The 18,267-nt window shown below is 35.1% G+C and overlaps 4 protein-coding genes across 4 annotated transcripts; 1 reads left to right on the top strand and 3 right to left on the bottom strand.

Annotated features, from left to right (window-relative positions):
* The first annotated feature begins 1,123 nt into the window (after nucleotides 1–1,123).
* On the top strand, nucleotides 1,124–3,525 carry Tsp_10667 (conserved hypothetical protein). The gene is made up of 7 exons (XM_003373638.1): nucleotides 1,124–1,139; nucleotides 1,632–1,808; nucleotides 1,876–2,145; nucleotides 2,403–2,561; nucleotides 2,618–2,760; nucleotides 2,963–3,035; nucleotides 3,488–3,525. Exons 1-7 carry the CDS (start codon nucleotides 1,124–1,126, stop codon nucleotides 3,523–3,525), a joined length of 876 nt encoding a protein of 291 aa, XP_003373686.1.
* A 750-nt stretch (nucleotides 3,526–4,275) lies between these two features.
* On the bottom strand, nucleotides 4,276–5,401 carry Tsp_10668 (cuticle collagen 34). The gene is made up of 5 exons (XM_003373637.1): nucleotides 5,240–5,401; nucleotides 5,037–5,178; nucleotides 4,791–4,985; nucleotides 4,514–4,755; nucleotides 4,276–4,461 (listed from the first exon to the last, which is right to left on the bottom strand). Exons 1-5 carry the CDS (start codon nucleotides 5,399–5,401, stop codon nucleotides 4,276–4,278), a joined length of 927 nt encoding a protein of 308 aa, XP_003373685.1.
* Nucleotides 5,402–7,514: 2,113 nt separating this feature from the next.
* Nucleotides 7,515–10,716, bottom strand: Tsp_10669 (conserved hypothetical protein). Its single transcript, XM_003373636.1, has 2 exons — nucleotides 7,686–10,716; nucleotides 7,515–7,591 (listed from the first exon to the last, which is right to left on the bottom strand). The coding sequence occupies exons 1-2, from the start codon at nucleotides 10,714–10,716 to the stop codon at nucleotides 7,515–7,517; spliced, it is 3,108 nt and encodes a 1,035-aa protein (XP_003373684.1).
* Nucleotides 10,717–13,983: 3,267 nt separating this feature from the next.
* On the bottom strand, nucleotides 13,984–14,691 carry Tsp_10670 (hypothetical protein). The gene has a single exon (XM_003373635.1). The coding sequence runs from the start codon at nucleotides 14,689–14,691 to the stop codon at nucleotides 13,984–13,986; it is 708 nt and encodes a 235-aa protein (XP_003373683.1).
* Between the last annotated feature and the right edge of the window lie 3,576 nt (nucleotides 14,692–18,267).

Below are 18,267 nucleotides of genomic sequence, written 5' to 3'. Positions count from 1 at the left end.
CCAATTTTCAAATGTTGGATAGCAAAACAAAACCATTCAAAGCAATTTATTTATATTTTTTCAAAAAGTAGCAATTGAAATGTTCATAAGAGAAAAAATGCAGTAGTAAAATGCATATTTTGGTAATGATTTTTATGCAAAAAATGTATTTCAGCGTGAATTAAAAGGAAGAAGCTTTTGTAAAGTTGTCCACATACGAAATCGCTACTTTGTTGTTGTTACGTGTTGCAGTGTTGTTATTATGCTTTGACATGTGAAAGAATATTTGCATTTTTTTATTTCAGTTTTATTTCAGAATACGTTTTCATTTTGTGCAGTTGAATGAAAGAATTCGGTTATTGTTGTTGGCTTAAATCGGAACAGGAAAAATTAATTTCGACCTGGCATGCACGAGATGTCTTCAAGCTGACGAATTAGCGTCGTCAATTGCAACGATGGCACATTCACACCGTGAGGCAGGCATTCCAGATGATCGTCCACATTCGTCATTTACTTTCAGCAGGTTATTTGAACTGTTGCTTTACCGTAACGCCAACGTTGTCAACAATCAATAAAAAAAGCCAAGCTTGAACTATTTTTCCCCCCTCTATTACGCAAATGTTGATGCTGAGAAACAACGCGGAACATTTGAAATAATACGTGGCGAAGCGCATCAGCTCATATTGTTATATTACGACCGATTTTTGAATTGGGTTAAAATATCTGTCAACATCAATTTTAATTTGAAAGTGTCACGACTGGGACACAGCAAACAGTACAAAATGGATTTCAACTAATTAACAATCAGTTGCTGGATCAGCGTAAAATGCTGAACACCAGCAACGCTGGCTGCAATTGCTGAATTTTATTAATTCCTCATATTTTTACTCTTTTATTCGCAACAGTCTTTCTTTTTTTACAAATATCAGTTTTATCACTGAAAATCGATTTGGTTTTTAAAATTGGATCCGCCGATGGGTATTTCAGGCAGCTATTTTTGCACGGTTTGCAACAGCTATCTTAATTCAGCTAAACAAGCACATGGACACTGTAACGGAAAAAAACATCAAAATAAGTTAAAACTGCTCCATATTCATCTACCGTGTATGTATATAAGATTCTTTTTTAATTTAATGTCGTCCAAATGATAAGGTCGCAAGGTTCACTTGTTTCTCACTGAAAATTAATCTCAACATTGTAACCTGAGAATAAATAATTGCTACTGTACATTTAGCAACATTAAAAAGGGATCATTTATTGATGATATGCTGAAAAAATTCAGCTCTACAGGACTACCATTTTGGGGAATTTTTTTTTGCTTTTTAAACGTTTTTCATATTTTTATAATACTGCTCTTGGATAAAAGTCCCTTTGAAGAGAGGTATTTCATCTGATTGAGCTGACGTTTCAGTAAAATAAATACGCCTAATCAAGCAAGTGGAAATGAGAAATTTCTGTTTTAAATAGTTTATTTACTATTTAAACTATTTAAAAACAAATAGTAATTTAAATTTCATTTTTGGTTAAAATTTATGCAAAAAAGCAAATCTGCATTTATGAAACGCTGTTGTTGATATTATTTAGTTTTTATGTTTGAAAACGGAATCTTGTGAAGCTTTTATGAATTTTACTTGATAGAATGAACATTTCAGATAAACAGCAATGCAGAGCGTTTGCTTCTGAAAATGTAAAAAGTGTCAACCTCCTGCCGGACTGCTGTTATTGGAGAAATACTTTGACCAGTCAGCCATATTTATTAGCATCAAATGGTCTTGAACAGTGCAACAAATTTTGCACAGCTTTAAGTTGTGTTGTTTCTCCGACTGTTGGTCAGGGATTTTTTAAAATTAAACTATTGTTTGTTGTTTTTGTAAATAATTAGTTTTATTCTCACAGACTGTTATCAACGACAGCCGTTTGTTTTGGGAAATTTTGTTCAACTTTATACACCAATTAAAGTGCCAGTTGATCAGATGAAATCCCATCCGTGGTTGCAAAATGCAGCTATTGCAGGCAACTACGGTCAGTGGGGCACAAATTCAAGCAAATTCTGCTTGAAACCTAAAAATGCCCAGTGTCATCTATGCCACTGGGAAGATTCTCAAATCGTGAACGAATCGACTGAATATCGTCATACAAGGCAAATGAATAAAAGCAAAGTTTCAGGTAAGAATTGAAATTTACTGTTTTCACTTATAATCTCTAGTAAAAGTGAAAAATTCTTTTTAAGTTATAGACTAATTTGGCTAATAAACTTTAAAATTTAGCTAAAAGTCTGAAAATAGACAAATTTCTATAATTTTGTGTTATATATTGAAAATGAAAATATAAAAAATAAATTAAATATGCTTACTAAAACACATGTTTTATAAGTTCTATTATGTTATATTTTAAAATAATTTTTAAAACGGTAAATTATTAAGGCAAAACAAAATCAAGTAAGAATGTTCAAGTTCACAAAAAGCAAGAAAAAACCATATGGCATATTGAACTGCAGGCAGATTTACAATCTGATAATGCAGCTGACAAAGAATCTGATGAAAACACTTGCGATTTATCATATGCATTATCGGATTATCAAAGTAACAATAACTGTAATTTGATTGTGATTATCAGTGACAAAGCATTTAACTTTCAGATATGAATCCTGATTCTAGTTATGGTAGTAGTGGTGATGAAGAGTTGAAAGAAAAATTTGAAGACTCTAAGCTTAGTAAGCGTCGTTCAGTTTACAAGCAGAGAAGCAGTAATAAGCAAATATCAGTTAATGAAAAATCTTATGTAAGTGAATGACTTATACAACTGTTTGTAATGACATGCGCAGTCTCTAGTTTAGATTTTATCCGCTATTTAAATGTAGAATTGTTTGAATGGAGTTTCTTATTTTTTTTGACTTGTGAAATTTTTTGAATTTGTTTAAAGTCAGTATATCAGTGAAGTGCTTGTTGCTGTAAGACATGCATTATTAGAATTTTATTTTCAGAATGAAGAAGACATTGACAGTGATGAAAAAGAAAACGAAGATTTAGAGATTTCGAACGTTTCTGATTCACCAAGTCATCCTACTTTTTTTGCTAAAACTTATTTTTCAGAAAAGAAATTAGCATTTGAAAGCACTTGAAATTGGCGTATATTGAAAAAACGGCGTCTAGAAATTATTCTTTTGCATTTCGATCTTAAAATCTGTTTTGTAATTTGTGATAACATAACTTTTTAAACAGAAATTTTCAGCACTTTGATCTATTACAGCTAAAAGTAATATTCATATATTATCAGTTGTTATTATTATTGTTGTTTATTATTATATGTGAAATGTATGCTTATGTTTTATTGTTGAAGAATTATTGTAAAATATTAATTTGGAATTTAAGATTATTCAGTAAAAATAAAATTTTTTGGTTAAATTAGGCACCTGTTCTTAGGCCTAGTTGATAAATCTATCATTTCTGACATATGGTTTTTTGGGAATTGCTAAGTTTATTAATAATTTCTAATTTCTTTTATAAAGAATTCTGTAATGCACTTGAAGCATTATTGTATACATGAATACAATAGAATGCTACTTTTGAAATCTATTAATGTTGTTGTACCTTTCATACCAAAATCTTCTATTGCATATCTTTTTAATATCAAAATATTTAATTTTCATTTAATCAACTAAGTCATCTTTTGTTATAAGCGATATGAATACTAGTTTCAGTATGAAAAATTACAACAAACATCAAATCATGTTCAAGGTCCGAATTTTAATGCAAAATTATACATGTTTCATTAACCACCACTAGTTTTAGAACATTGCTTTTCTAGAGCAAAGAAGTGACTGGCAAATTTTTACAAAATTTCTTCATTAAGTTTTGAATTTTTAACTATCAAATTATGTGCGTGTGTGTGCGTTGTCCATGTTTTTAAAATGACTTGCGTTGTTGACTGCCATGATAATGGCAAAGATGCGTGACCTATCTATCAGACAACTATGTGGCACCCATATTGCAGATTTCACCTTCTTTGACATACCGGGGTTGGCCACGAATTGGTCAAAATGTCACTTTCCATTATCGGAAAGAAGAAAGTGACTGCTAATTGAAACCAAAAATTGTGACTGTCCAAATAAATTCAACGGATGTTACACAAACCATCTTAATAATCATTTTGACAACATGTGACAAAAAGCATTAAAACATTTCTTTATTACACAACTAACGTGAATATTTTTTATTCACAAGCATTTTACAAAGAAAAATAATGAGAGTAAAAACAATCAACAATGAAAATAAATTTTTTAAAGTAATCACTGAATCATCTCTTGGTTCCGTCTGAGAAAAATACTCCACCGTCTAAAGCGCAGTATTTTGGGCAAATGCCTCTTTCACCTGCGGGCCCTGGTATGCCCGGTGGTCCAGTTGGTCCCGGCAAGCCATCTGCGCCTGGCGGTCCCATTGGACCAGGAGGTCCTGGTATTCCTTTTGGGCCAACATGTCCATTCTGAATTAAAAAATTTTTAAACACCAAAAATAGCATACATACCAACACTTACATTGCCAGGATCTCCTTGTAAACCTTGGGGCCCCGGGGGACCTGGTTCACCTGGATCTCCTTGTTCACCAGGGATCATTGGTTCGTTTATAGCTGACATTCCCGGCTCACCTGGACTACCATCTGGTCCTGGAGGTCCAGGAGGACCAGGAGGACCCTGTGGACCGGGCGGGCCTGATGATGCATCTTTTCCATTTTTTCCAGGATTTCCGGGCTCACCAGGATCACCTGCAATACTCCAAACTGTAAACTTTATTCAATAAGTATAACGTGCATACCTGGAGGTCCAGGTGGTCCCTGTGGTCCCGGGGGTCCAAGTGGGCACTGCTTGCACGGGGGAAGGGTTAGTACTTCGCATGGTGGTTCAGCAGGTTGACCAGCTTCTCCTGGCATTCCTGGCAAACCTGGTCTTCCTGGTTTACCTGGTCTGCCAGGTAATCCAACATTACCAGGTGGTCCAGGTTGACAACAGTCTGTGAAAAGTCTGCGTAAGAAGTTGATAAAATAATAATAATTGCACTTACGGTCACATTCGCCTTCATCTAGCTCTTGAATTGGCTCATTTATGATACTTCCATTGGGAATATTGTAAGAACGTCTGCTTCGTTCTTTAGAAGGAACTTTTTTCAAATAATGTACTTCGGAAAGAATATCTTCTGCTGAACCCTTTAAATGGTAAGAATTGGAGACAAAATAAAACATTTATCTAAGTTTAGCATCAAATTACTCTGCAATAATTGAGTTCCCTATACATTTGTCGCTTCACGTGATGAATGTAGTTGTAAGCCATTGGAATGCTTATGCAAGCTGCTAATACAGAAACTACACTAAATATGGCTGCAGAATAGGCGACAAACTTGTACGCCTTTATTCGACTGTCAGCTTCCATCGAGAAGCTGCGAAAACCTCAGATTGCCATGATTATCAAAGATATATGCATATATATACAGGCTGTCAACCCGGTTTGAGTTTAATAGGTCAAATTCATAGCCATCTTTTTGATATAGAAATTTCCTGTCACAGCATGACATCGGCTAGATAGCTCCAAGTACTGGCAGTTGGCTGCGGTAGGTCATCGTAGGTCAGTCAGAGCAAGAAATATACAAAATGGGTGCGTCAATTTCAGCGCATGTACAAGCCAATTAGCTAAGCGCATGTCGCCGCTACCCTGGCCAGCCACTGTGCATCAGACAATAATTTTCAAAAAGGTTTATTCTTTTTTTCAGGTTAACGTAATTTTCTTGAATGTGGAATAAATAAAAGCAGTCGAGGGGCGAAAATAAAACTTTCATCTACATCAATGACAACTTCATTGGTTTTTAACAAACTGAACAACAATAGCGTCGATTGATTCAGTTTATCGAATTTCTATATAGCATTTTGACAATCGGAAAGAATTTCTCAATTTATCTTAATTTATCAACCTAAGCTCTGCTCAAAGAAAATTAAATTCATTTCCATAAAACAATTGCTTTTTCATTCTTTTCCACCATATCGTATAGTGCTTGATAAAAATCTCACACAAAGTGAACTTTAAAATTACATTTTTTTTAACTTGGATTATTTTGGAATTTTTTTTGTCAAATCATGATTGTCAAACTATTTTCTGAAATTTTTGTACAGTAGATGAGTTTTTCTTTCATAATAAGCTTCATAAGGAACAGTAAAATAATAATAGAACATGATTTTCATATAGCATGTAAATTTATTGCCATGTTTAGCAGTAAATATGCAAATCAGAAATAGTCGACGCGTTCACTTGTCAGTAGAGATGAAGGAGCACAATCAAGTGCGTGCATTAATTTTGTTTGCTTTGTAAGCTTCATTTGATAAAGCTGCAGTTTGACTGACCGCGGCGACTGCAGAGATTGGCATTTTCACCACGAAGTCAGAGTGAACAGCACCGACAAAGCTGATTTGCTTTTCCTTGTTTATTTTAAATTTATTTCTTGAAAATTATTCATCATTTTTTTTCCAATCACACCATGACAAGCAGATGGTTCTCAACGATGAGAAGATGCCAATTTTGGTAAGCTTGAATTGAACTGTTGTTGAGCGCATGCGTGTGTGTATAAAATAAGTGCAAAACGTAACACAAATCTAAATGCACTTTATTTTAATTATCAAATGTTTCTAACCATAAATTACATATTTCATATAGGCAAATAAATATTCTTTGAAAAAATGAAATATTAATAACAGAAAAATAATCTTGATTGAAATAGAACAATGCCAAAAGCTGTGATGAATTAATTAAATATGATATTCAGGTTCTTATCATTCATTAATCGAACCGAGTTGCTGCTATTCATTAGAAATTGTAATGAAAGTGGAAGTTTAAAGTTTATTGTAGTAATCAAGAATAATTTAACTTACGTTAAAATTTAATACGAAATTTCTTTAAAATATATATTTATCTCTTTGATTATACAAACTTGATCATACTTTACTCTGAATTCTCGAAACGTTTTCTTATAAAAAAAGCCATTGTTACAATTGTAAAGTTCAGCGCTTTGAGAAATCGTGCAAATGGCCTCGGTCTTATTTCAACTTTATAATACAAATAGAAATTATACCAAATTCTTAATATGAACTAGGAATTTGATTAATAAAAATTAAATAATGGACGAAATTTAAAATAGTCAGCTGCATGTTCAAATGAAATAAATAATTAATTGGCATACGTGAAAGTTGGGTACATTTTATTTTCATGTAACATAATTCAATGAACATGTATTCATTCAATGCAACAGATCAAAATGTTACAATATAACGTGCGAAATTGTGCAGAAGCAATAAAAGAAAAAGAAACGTAAAGCGTCTCATTTCATGCATTATATGATAAAAAATTAAGAGCAAAACAAAATTAACAAAAAATGGCATTTTAAAATGAAATCTTTTCACACACCGTTTTTGTACAGCTTAAGTGTTTGTCGTTGGATGACGGCACCGCAGATCTAATAAATAATCAGGTCAGTATTTTGGCAAGCTAATTTATAACTTTAATTGAGCTGTCGTTTTTTCCAAAACTGTGAAAAAGCTGCTTTGAACTGATTTGTCTTGGACAGAGATTTTGTTGCTAAAAATAAATGATCAAATTTTGCGTAGTAAAATTTGAAGCACAGAACACGTAAGCAAACGAAACAAGACAAGAAATAATTCAACTTGCTTACCGCGGCTACTCGGATATGAATAGGAATATTGTTGCCAAGGTAAAAGATTGTCTAGTTGGATTTTTAGCATTTTCTTTTCAACAAATTCAGTACCGGACAAATGCTGCTCTTGCATTCCATACCAGTGGTTTGCTGCCTCATTGGTGACGTTGACCAACGAATGCGAAACTACATCTCGAAAACTGTCGTCGGATGTTCTCAAATCTCTGCCGGACGAGTTGCCGCTGTTTTTCAACTTGCTCAACAGTGTTCGAATAAGATGTCTTGGCATTGAATTAGCCGCATTTGCGACAGGTTTACCGAATCTGCTATCGTACAGCTTTACCATGCCACCGGCTTCGCTGGCTGAACTACCCAAATATCGGTAACTTCGTGAGCTCAGCGGTTGGGATTTCGGTGAAGGCAACAGTTCAGCAACTGGGGTATGACGAGATGAAGCTGAATTCAACGACACACTGGACTGCATGGATCGACTTTCGTTCGATGCAACATTGGAAAGGTGGCTTCTTTTAGGAAGAAGTCTTACCCACAATTCCCCCTCCGTCCCGCGAACCGTTGTCGGTTCAAGATTGTTTGTCAGCTTGCTGTTGGTCAAGTGCCCTTCACTGCGCGTGGAACAAAGCCTTTTGTCCGACTCTTTTCTCTTTACTTGCAAATTGTCATAATCTTTAATTTCTGTAGTAGAAGCTTGTTGATTTGTCGAAGAGCCTGCCGCTTTCCATGGGCGTAAAAATGATGACAGCGGCAATTTACCATCGTGAACTCTCATCCGGTTCAATAAATTCTGCTCCCCCCCACCAACTGAATGTACTAGATTATTTGCGCTGTTTGCTTGTCCAGAAATTTCCAATCGATCTCTGTGTGTGTGAAAAAAATTACCCTGACTTGTACGCCGGAATGGCTTGAATGTACGCTTTTCTCGACGTCTGCTTTGCAAGGGTACTTCACCGTTGGCCATGCTACAATTACCGAGCTTCTCGTTGCTTGTGTTAACTGGGAAATGCAGTCGTATTGGATCAGACGGTTCAGTGTTCAGTTCAAGCTCGTCGACCAAATCGTAAATAGCGTGCATTTTTTGTTTCGACTGCTCTGCTGGTTTGAGTTGTTTTTTGTTGGGCTTACTGTCACGTGAGCTTGATGATTCAGAGGCTATGTAAAGTTGCTTAGCCCAAGGCGCTACAATCACAACGTCCACTGTCGGTGTCGTGGATGCAGGCGTTGTAGTAATGGCACTGCCCTTTCTTTTCGGCAAGCAGGACGGCGTACAGAATCCCAGTGGCAAGCTCTGAGCAGAGAAGTCGTCTAGAGCATTTTTGGTTTTGAAACAATATTCTCTGGGTGATTTTGTTGAGTGGTAATCATTGTTGGAAAAACTGCTCTCTGAACTCGAGGTGGATGAAATTGGCTTGACAGGACTGAACTGAAACTCTGCTTTACCACCTTTGCCGCATGAATAAGGCGGATTCTCCGCCGTTAATCCATTGTCAAATATATCCACCGTTGAGTTCTCTTTGCTGTCTTCACGTCTGTGCCAAACGACGAGTTCATTTGGTAATTGAGCTTCTTTGCAGCTGCTCTTCCAATCTGTAATTGCGGCCACTTCAGCAGAAGCACTTCCAACTGACTGGAGATCAGCATCGTTGGAATATTTCGCATCGAGTAGTGGCAAATTTGATTTGACAGAACTGAATGATTTCAAATCCCCTTCAAGCCAACGTCTAGTGTAGTCCATTTTGTCTTTTGAAAGAGAGGATACCACACTTGGCTCTGTGTCGATTGTTGAATTTTTCTTAAACGCGTTGATAATGGCGTTAGCTTGACCAACTAAACTGCAATTCGCAGCAGAGGAAAGATCAAATTGTTTTCGTTCTTCAGTTTCTTTCACGTGAAAATTTGAATTCAAGAAAGTGGTTGTTTTTTGTCGCAGCTTAGCTTGTCGAAGCATTTCGTCGACCTTTTTTGTCGCCTCCTCCAAAGATGTACGTCTGGGTCGTTCAGGCTGGCACCATACTGGCTTCAACAATGACAAGCCATTTAAGCATGGTCGTTGGGCCGCAAGTACGGCGAGCTTTTCTTCCAAAAATTGATCACTGGCTCCGGACTCGGGTCGGCGCCGACATTTCTGTCCCAAAGGTGAGATCCATTTCCATCGCGGTCGTTCAAGACTGAAACATTTTTCCAAAACTTGCCCACAGTCGCTGTTGCAGCTCAGTGATGCGTTCTGAATGCCCAGAGATTCTGACGAGAGCAAAGAATGGGCAGTTGGACTTCTTTCACCGGACACGCGACTTCTACTTTGACATCCGCTTGATTGAAGCTCTTCGCCCAACTTGAGCAACCTAAGCATTTCCGTGTCCACTGACGAGATACTTTCCATTCGCTTGGATGTTTCGTCTGAAGCGGAGGAAAGGTGGTCCAGTGTTGAAGAAGGCGCATTGGACGCACTTCGCGGCGAAGTATTCTTAATTTGTTCTGCAATTTGAAAAATTCCACTCACACTTTGCATAATTTCTTTGCAAGTTTTCTCTATATCCTTGCCAATATCGGTCATGCTTTGTATTGACTGCTGAATTTCAGTTTGCTCTTCTTGAAGCGTCGTACCGGCATTATTCCAGACAATCTCTTCGTCAGACAGATGATCATCGGCTAATGTTTCCATGATTTCCACATACTGATCCAATACAGTCGCTCGTTCTTCTTGTGGCTCCACAGTTGATAATGCGTGCCGATGGTATTTATCATCTTCAGATTCTTTAAATTCTTGTAAACATTCCTCATACGTTGCATACCTTCCATCCTCCTCTTCGGTTAGTTGTTCGCTGCAGTTTGGTGTTTCTTTCAAGTAAATTTCCGCGTATTCAGTATTTCCATAAACATAAGCGTGTTGTTTTTCTTCGACTTTGACAAATTCTTGTACCGAAGGAGCACAGACTTCTTGAAAATACTTTTCTCGTAGAGGTTGAATATTTTTTCTGACAACTGCATTGACCAAACGTTCGTATGCAGCCACGTGGTACTTTTCTTTGTGCATTCGTTTGTGTCGTGTTCTCTGCCTCGGTCTCAAATCTAAATGAAAAAAAATAATGAAAAAACTTTTTTATACGAATAATGACGATAATATCAACCAATCAGATCATGCACAAAGTGTAACTCTGTTGGAAAGCTTTTCTGGTAGGTGTTTATGGTAGCAAAGTAGTTAAAATTGTTTGCTTAGAAACGCCGCTTAGATTTATGTCAAACAGCTGAATCGAAAGATGAAAAATATGGCGAATAAAAATTATTGTTTCTTTTCTATGGATGCTTTGATCAGATGAGAAATTGCGGACATCTGTCCGACGCGGAAGTTAGCAATTGAACATTGCGGCTAGTGGAGTGGAACCGAAAGCCTTTTTATTATTATTACTTTTTGCTCTTTTCAAAGCTTTGCATGTCAACGGGCAACAGTCGAAGGAAGCTTGAATTTTTGCTGCTTTTTGTCGTTAAGCAATTCATTTATCATTGTCATTTTGAAAGGGACATCATGGCTGTTGATCTGGGAAAGTTAAAATCGCGTCATTTCTGGTCATTTATTATTTTATTTAAATTGATCAACTGGTTGCTGAAAGCACCATCAAAAAGCATGTTTATGCTTTTGCTTGGAATCAAAAAAGAAGAAAAAAAACACGTCTAATTTGATATATTTAAATTCAAGTGAACGTTTGCAATTTGAAAATTGCCATTTTGAAAATTTGTTTACTTTGCTTGTGAGAATGGCTTGAAATAGCCCAGTTTAAAAGCAAATTAACGCTAGGACAAGGCAGACATTGGAAACAACTTTTTCAAAAAACAGCTTTCCCCAAACAATACATTGAAGCACCGACTCAAAATAAATTGATACATTTTAGAATATATATATATATATATATATTTAAATTTATTATTATTGCTTTGTCAAAAATAAAACTCTCCACTTGTATCACCGTAAAGTAGTGCGTCCACTTTCAAATACTCCCTCACTTTTATTACAATTGTACAAAGTTGAATAATTCAAAATTTAAATAAGCTAAATAAATAATTCAAAATGAGCTTATTTGAAAATTGAAAAGTTTAAGCAGTTGAAATGAACGAATTTTTCCGTCTGCGAAGATGTTTTTCAGAATCTTTTGAGTTATTACAAATATGATAAATAATAATTGCTCACGTTGAAAAATTTATGAGAGCATGAAATATTCAATTCAAAAAGTAGATATTAAAAAATGTGTATATATATATGTGAAAAGATGAAAGTTAAATTTTAGCAAAACTTTGTTTAATGTGCAAAAAAAATATGTTGTTCAATACAGCACAGTGGAAACATAAATTGACATCGAAGCTGTCATAGGAAAAGCAAGCGGTGATGATGTGTTCAATTTTTCGTCGAGTAAATTTTTAAGCAGCTGCGTTTGTGAAAGAGTTAAGATGCATATATATGTATATATATATTCTCAATGTCGGCGAACGTGCAGCACTTGTGCTTCGAGCAAAATTCCATCAGTGCCCAGCCAGCACTTTGTTTAGGTCTTTGTTCACCTTTTCCACGAATTTCAATGAACAACCTTGTTTACAAATGCAATGCCAATGAAAGCATGTGTGCCTTTGTTATGAATAATTTTTACTTTGAAAAGCCCATGGATGTTGAAAGTGTCGAATTTGATTGATTATTCATAATTACTAGGAATTTATTTATTTATTTATTTTTTGATTTGACAAAATTAATCGTTCTTGCATAAAATGTAGGAATAAAAAATCAAAAATTAATTCTTCATTCAATGCAGTTTTATAAATCTGAGAAACATCTGCAATTTTGAAGCAGATTGTCGAAGCAAGAATTGCTTTGAGTGGAAAGAGAGAGAGAAAAAAAAGCAACAACAAAACAAAGAAGCATCGCTCTGATTATCGTGTTTGATATTGCGTAGAAGAGCACAACCCTCTTCCGCCGAATAAATGGGAAGAAGAATGAGAAAAAGTTGAAACCAAATCCACTTACTCGATTTTAATGCAAATTTACAGAAAAAATCCCAACACGAACACCTGATTGCGTAACATGCGATCTGAGGAATGTGCCGACGGCGGTGGAGCCATGCGCATCGGTTGCTGCAAAAGTTGAAGAAGATGTGCTGCATTGTTCAAACAGGCGAGCGTTGCATAAAAACGTTCAAATTGCAAAAGCTGACAAAAGCTCTGGCAGCTGTTATCAATTGCTTTAATTTAACAATTTCAACATTCGTCCGATTGTTTTATGAAAGCAATACGCCTTTCTGCCAACCCTAGTAATAATCTACTCTAAAACAACCTGAGAAGCAATAATTGAAAATTTAAACTACAAACTGAACTATTCTTACAAGCTAAAAAATAAAATATTCCACACAAAACTAACACTATTTTCTGTCAAGAAAATCACAATAGAAATTAATAAGCAAGCTTGTAATTGTATAATAGAACTGCAACAACGAATTCATTATATTTATGCAAAGTAATTTTAATTTCATTACCGCATTAACAAAATTTTGTCAAGTAATGCTTAGTGTAAAACATCGACCAAAAAATATCCACAAAATAAAACCTCTATTGATAATTTATTGTTCAAATTCAGCTGTAAATGAATAATTGCAGTGAGATGGAAAGGTCAAAGAGGTAATTCCAAAGGGAGCTCCTATGCAAGTTATTGAGAGTTGTTCAATTTTTATAAGGCACATAATCAGGAAGGAAAATGCATTCTGGACAAAGAAAACATTTCCTATTTTCGAAGAGAAATTTGCCAATTTGCACGCTTTTCTTAATTTGATTTATTTATAATTACTATTTTAACATTTTATATATTTTAACATTTATAATTACTATTAAATTAAACAACATCATTGCTAAATCTGTTATGATGATCAAATGGTTTGCAACACCAAGTTTCTGGCTTTTGCAATTTTACGATTTAATTTAATAGATAAACTTAATAAATGGAAAGGTATTTTCATTTTTCTCTTACAAATTTCGGCAGCAAAGACAATGATTTATAATGTTTGAAATGCTGTTGCTGTGAAAGTAAAGAGTTTTGTTCATTTTTTCCAGTTTAGAGCACAGCGCGTATTCTTACAGTATCTTATTGTAATTGTTGCGCTGAAGATGCCTTGTGATAAAATATATTGATATGGAAATGATTTAAAACTGTTTTCATTTCTGAAAAGTCATAAAATTCAATTTATAGGTAGGTCTATTATTGCTGTACTAATTTCTACAAGGGCAATAAATTTATATTCTTTTTCCTAAGTGAACAATGATAACAAGTTCAAAACATACCACTGTCGAATTCGTCAGAACTTGATGAATTTCCTTCTTCCATAGATCTTGTAAAGCTGCTTGAAAGCAGATCTAGACTTTTTCGACGTCGGTGACGCTTTCCGGCTCGTTGAGCAGTTTTCTTCTGCCTGACCGTTCCCGCCGATTCAGAACTACAGGTAGACGAATTATAACCGTCTGAATCTGGGCTGGATTTCAAATGTGCATTCTCTGCTCTCTGCTCTGTTTCAACGAAACCATTGGCTAATGTTTTCGATTCAATCTGTGTAGCAGATGGGCGTCGCACTGTCACGCTTCCAGTTTGATTAGCCCACATGCTAGTCAGAGCCCAGTAATGCGCATTCCATGAATCATCTTTTCTCATCTGACGTCTGTGGGGTGGATCTGAATTACAAGCAGAAGGCGTTGCCAAGTTTGCATTCATTTTGGACGTCCTTTCTGAAAAGATGCTTGGTCTTGATGGATTACTGGCTCGACGTGGGCTTGAAAATAACGGTTTGTTTTCAGGCAAGCTTGTAGGTGAGAGATTAGGAGCACTGGCAGAAGAAAGATTCGGAAGCGAATTACGTTCAGCAGTTTTCAATTTATAAGCAAAACCTTGCTTCTTTTCGTTGAGCTCTGAATCGCTGCTTTCCGGTTCTTTCTGTGTTTCTGTGAGGCTATTATTATAATTACACGTAGTTACCACCTCTTTCATCTTCAATTTTTGATCTTTATCTTTTCAGTATCAAGAAAAGGGAACGGCCCATTTGCTTCTAAAATTAAAAAAAACACACACACATAAAGCTATTTGCAAGTTGTTATCCGTATTAATAAGATTATTGTTTTCAGGTTGTATGAAATGAATGTCTTATTGTTGTACTGGCGGAGCCTGAACTGCTTCAGCCGAGCTCGAGCGTATCACGTGCCCATTGAACGTCGATGTCATCCAACGCGCTATTGAGAGGATGGAACAAGCACGGCGCCGTAAGATTTCGTCAACACATCGTTGTGTTGATAAATAGCCAGTGGTCAGTCAGCCAGCGTTTGTGATGCATGCATGCGCGTTTAGAGTTGTTGAAGAAAACGCTGGCACGGCCACTGATTGCTGAATATGAGCGCGGAAAATTGACCTCTGTTTAAATTGATTGAAACGATTAACTACATTGTCGCAATCATCAATAATAATTGAAATTAAAACTTCTTCCAGAAAATGGCAGACAAGATTGGTGCAGATTTGAATTTTTTTTTTTGCATATATGAGAAATTTTATAATTATTTGATCAGTTAATTAGAAATCTTATAATATTCAAATGAGCATTTGATTTCAAAAATTGATCAAACAAGTTTCGATAGTTTTCATGAATAATTTATGAATAGAATCTCTTGTGATCATCAACAGCTTTGCAACCAAGAATTTAATTTTTCTCTTTATGCGATAATTTTATTATTTTAATTTATTTAAATCTTATACAAGTTATTATTATTTAGCTTTTCTTTTGGGTTGCGTTAAAGCAAAAAATATAAACATTAAATTTGCTGACAAAAAGCAGTTATTAATGCAACGATACGATAGATATGTTCTGCATTTGTAAGTAAATGTTTACGAGTTAGTATGTTTGTTAGTGTAAAATTTTTTTGCTTTCGTCATAAACAGAAAAATGTCTTGAAAATTCTCTGCCGTAAATAAGCTGAACGTGCTTGTTGGTTGAACCGTTCAAACGAGCATCCGCTTTGATGAAGAACAATATGCGAAGAGTTTGTGCAGTGCAGATTTTTGCATATCAGTCAATGTAGCTTATGATCCAGATGCGATCCAACAGAAAGCAACAAAAATGCCCCGACGGGGAATTTCAAATTTGCACTCTACATTCGCCAATAAATCATCATCATTGAGCGTCTGTTTGTGAAGAAAAAAATTGTTTCTCCAAAATAGAGGGGATGATGATCTTTAGCAAAATGAAAAGCACAACTGTTGAAGCGGAAAAGCTCATTTGAACATTGCGACACAATGTCAGGGCAAAATAATGGATCATAACTGAGCAAAGTGAATGAAAATGAAAATATATTCAAGCCCCTTTGGCAGTTTGTCAAAATTTACCTACTCAAGCTTGCGCGGCAGTGCAAAATACGAGCAGTAACTGAAGCTTCGGGTGCGTGAAAAACTGCCTCGACTGGAATCCAATTGCGCATGGCATGACTTTGCGGAAAATTTGATCAAAAGTCAATTTTCGCATATGCTCTTTTACGTTTCAAACCAAAATCAATAACATTTCTAAAATATAGTTCATCCACCAATAAATTTCATTTTCCAACCTCAAACTTTATTTACACGAAACTATAAAATTTGTAACAAGCAATTGTACAGATTGCATTTTATTAAAATTTTACATTTTAATTTTTATCATATTTTAATTTTTAGTTTAAAAATTGTTTTCCTATATATATATATATATATATGTATGTATATATCATTTCATCAAAATTAATGGTCTGTAATAAATAATCACGTCATGACGTGAACGATCGTTTATCAGCAAAGATTCTTCGCTTTGCATTGCTTTGCTTTGGATAAATCGGAAATGTGATAAAGAGGGATAGCTTAAAACTTTTGCAAAGCATGCAAAGCACATTATTAATCCATTTTCTCGATCATTTTCTCAGCTTAATAAACCTTGCAGATTGACGTAATGACGGGAATTTTTCTTCCCAGCAGACGTAAACAGCCGCTTAAAATGCATCAGTTTCTCTTAAGACGATGATAATGAGCCTTTTTTGATTGCAAAACGTTTGATTTTGTGATTTATTTATTTTGAAAATTATTTTTTATAATTTAATTCTGAAAAAGTACAAAGTAACTTTGTCACGAAGAATATGAAGCCTTGCACTTAGCATTTGATTGTACACTCTTTAGCTACTATCAACATAGCAAACTAAAACTTATTAAATGTAAAAAAGTTTGTTTAACCAATTGTTTAAATAAATAAATAAATAGATAAATATAGAAAAAGTTCATAATTATATTACCAGCTTCTTTATTTTTCTCTTTCAAGACGGAAATATAAACATGACAATGATTTTCAATATTGCAAAGGAAAAATGAAATTATAACAAATTGTACGTATGAAGTCGACGCCCGTACTGAACCCTAGAACTTTGGGTGGCTAGATTTTTCCAGTCTAGCGATGCTTATGAAGCACCTCGTTTCCCCAATGGCAATAAACATTGAACGTTTAAATGATCGGCATGTCACTTTTAGCAAATCTTGCACTCGCTTGCGTGCGTTGCGCCAAAGTCACATCATCTAACGAAAAGCAGCTGCTTTTCTAGCCATGCTCTTTCTTTCTTTCTGTGCAACTTGGCTTGCTAGCTTTTAAAATTTCATCTTTCCAGCAGTGTCTTCGGTTTCCGCTTGGTTGACTCTCGGATGCAGCAAACTTACAGCCAGTTCAATCATCTTACTTTCAATTCCAATTCAAGAATTTTTAAAAAGTAAATTCACTGAAAGAGATCATTTTAAAATATCGTCATTTCGTGGTCAAAGTGAGATGAAATGTTTTAATTGATAAATATTGCGAGGGTACATTTCGAAGTGCGGTGTGAAAGCATTAACAACGGCTTATGCACATTCACATCCAATACTCCATTTTGGACTTCGAACGTTAATTAGCTGTCATTGAAAGCTATTTTTAGCTGTCATTCTCTAAAGTAGCCGGAACCTAGCACGGAGGCTAGGAAATCAACCGTTGCAATAATCGTGAAGCGGAATTGACAATTTTTAACGGGAAAACTTTGTACAACGATGCGGGTGGTTGATTTGTTGGAATCAAATTTTCTCTTTTCCAAAACCACCCACCACTCATTGTTCAAGGTTGATTCCAAATTATCATTAGCTTGAATCAATCGAAACTGACGTATCGAGATTAAAATTTTTTTTTCTTTCTTTCAATGCTAAGATGCATTTTTTAATAAGTTGAATTTTTCATTGAATTTGATATGTTTTATTTTACTTATTCACTGGTTAACAAAAGTGACTTTTGGTCCGACAAATGGATAACTTGCTGAGGCATCCACGTGCACAGTTGCGACAAATGTTTTCCTCTTCGAATTATTACGATATAAAACAATTTTGCCAATTATTCAACATAACGTCATCACGTAGTTGGCACAGAACAAGTCTGAAGCACTACTTCTTGGATTCTGTTTTTCATCAATGCACAACAAAGTAAGATTGAAAAAAATTCATTGCACTCATTTAAATTCACAAAGTGCAACCGATATTTTTTAACTCTCA

The sequence above is a fragment of the Trichinella spiralis genome (assembly GCF_000181795.1).
Source record: "Trichinella spiralis strain ISS 195 chromosome Unknown Scfld6, whole genome shotgun sequence".
In the NCBI taxonomy this organism is placed as follows: domain Eukaryota; kingdom Metazoa; phylum Nematoda; class Enoplea; order Trichinellida; family Trichinellidae; genus Trichinella; species Trichinella spiralis.
Note: the sequence above shows the minus strand (reverse complement) of the source record. Positions and strands in the feature narration are given on the sequence as shown.

Bases quoted from the DNA above. Each gene is read 5' to 3' on its own strand.
- Tsp_10667 (XM_003373638.1), top strand. The intron at 2,146-2,402 runs GTAAGAATTGAA...TAAATTATTAAG, and splicing joins GAATAAAAGCAAAGTTTCAG to GCAAAACAAAATCAAGTAAG. The intron at 2,562-2,617 runs GTAACAATAACT...TTTAACTTTCAG, and splicing joins TGCATTATCGGATTATCAAA to ATATGAATCCTGATTCTAGT.
- Tsp_10669 (XM_003373636.1), bottom strand. From the start codon at position 10,716: ATGCACAAAGAAAAGTACCACGTGGCTGCATACGAACGTTTGGTCAAT. The intron at 7,592-7,685 runs GTAAGCAAGTTG...ATTTATTTTTAG, and splicing joins TTCATATCCGAGTAGCCGCG to CAACAAAATCTCTGTCCAAG.
- Tsp_10670 (XM_003373635.1), bottom strand. From the start codon at position 14,691: ATGAAAGAGGTGGTAACTACGTGTAATTATAATAATAGCCTCACAGAA.
- Tsp_10668 (XM_003373637.1), bottom strand. From the start codon at position 5,401: ATGGAAGCTGACAGTCGAATAAAGGCGTACAAGTTTGTCGCCTATTCT. The intron at 5,179-5,239 runs GTAATTTGATGC...TACCATTTAAAG, and splicing joins GGGAACTCAATTATTGCAGA to GGTTCAGCAGAAGATATTCT. The intron at 4,986-5,036 runs GTAAGTGCAATT...GACTTTTCACAG, and splicing joins AGATGAAGGCGAATGTGACC to ACTGTTGTCAACCTGGACCA.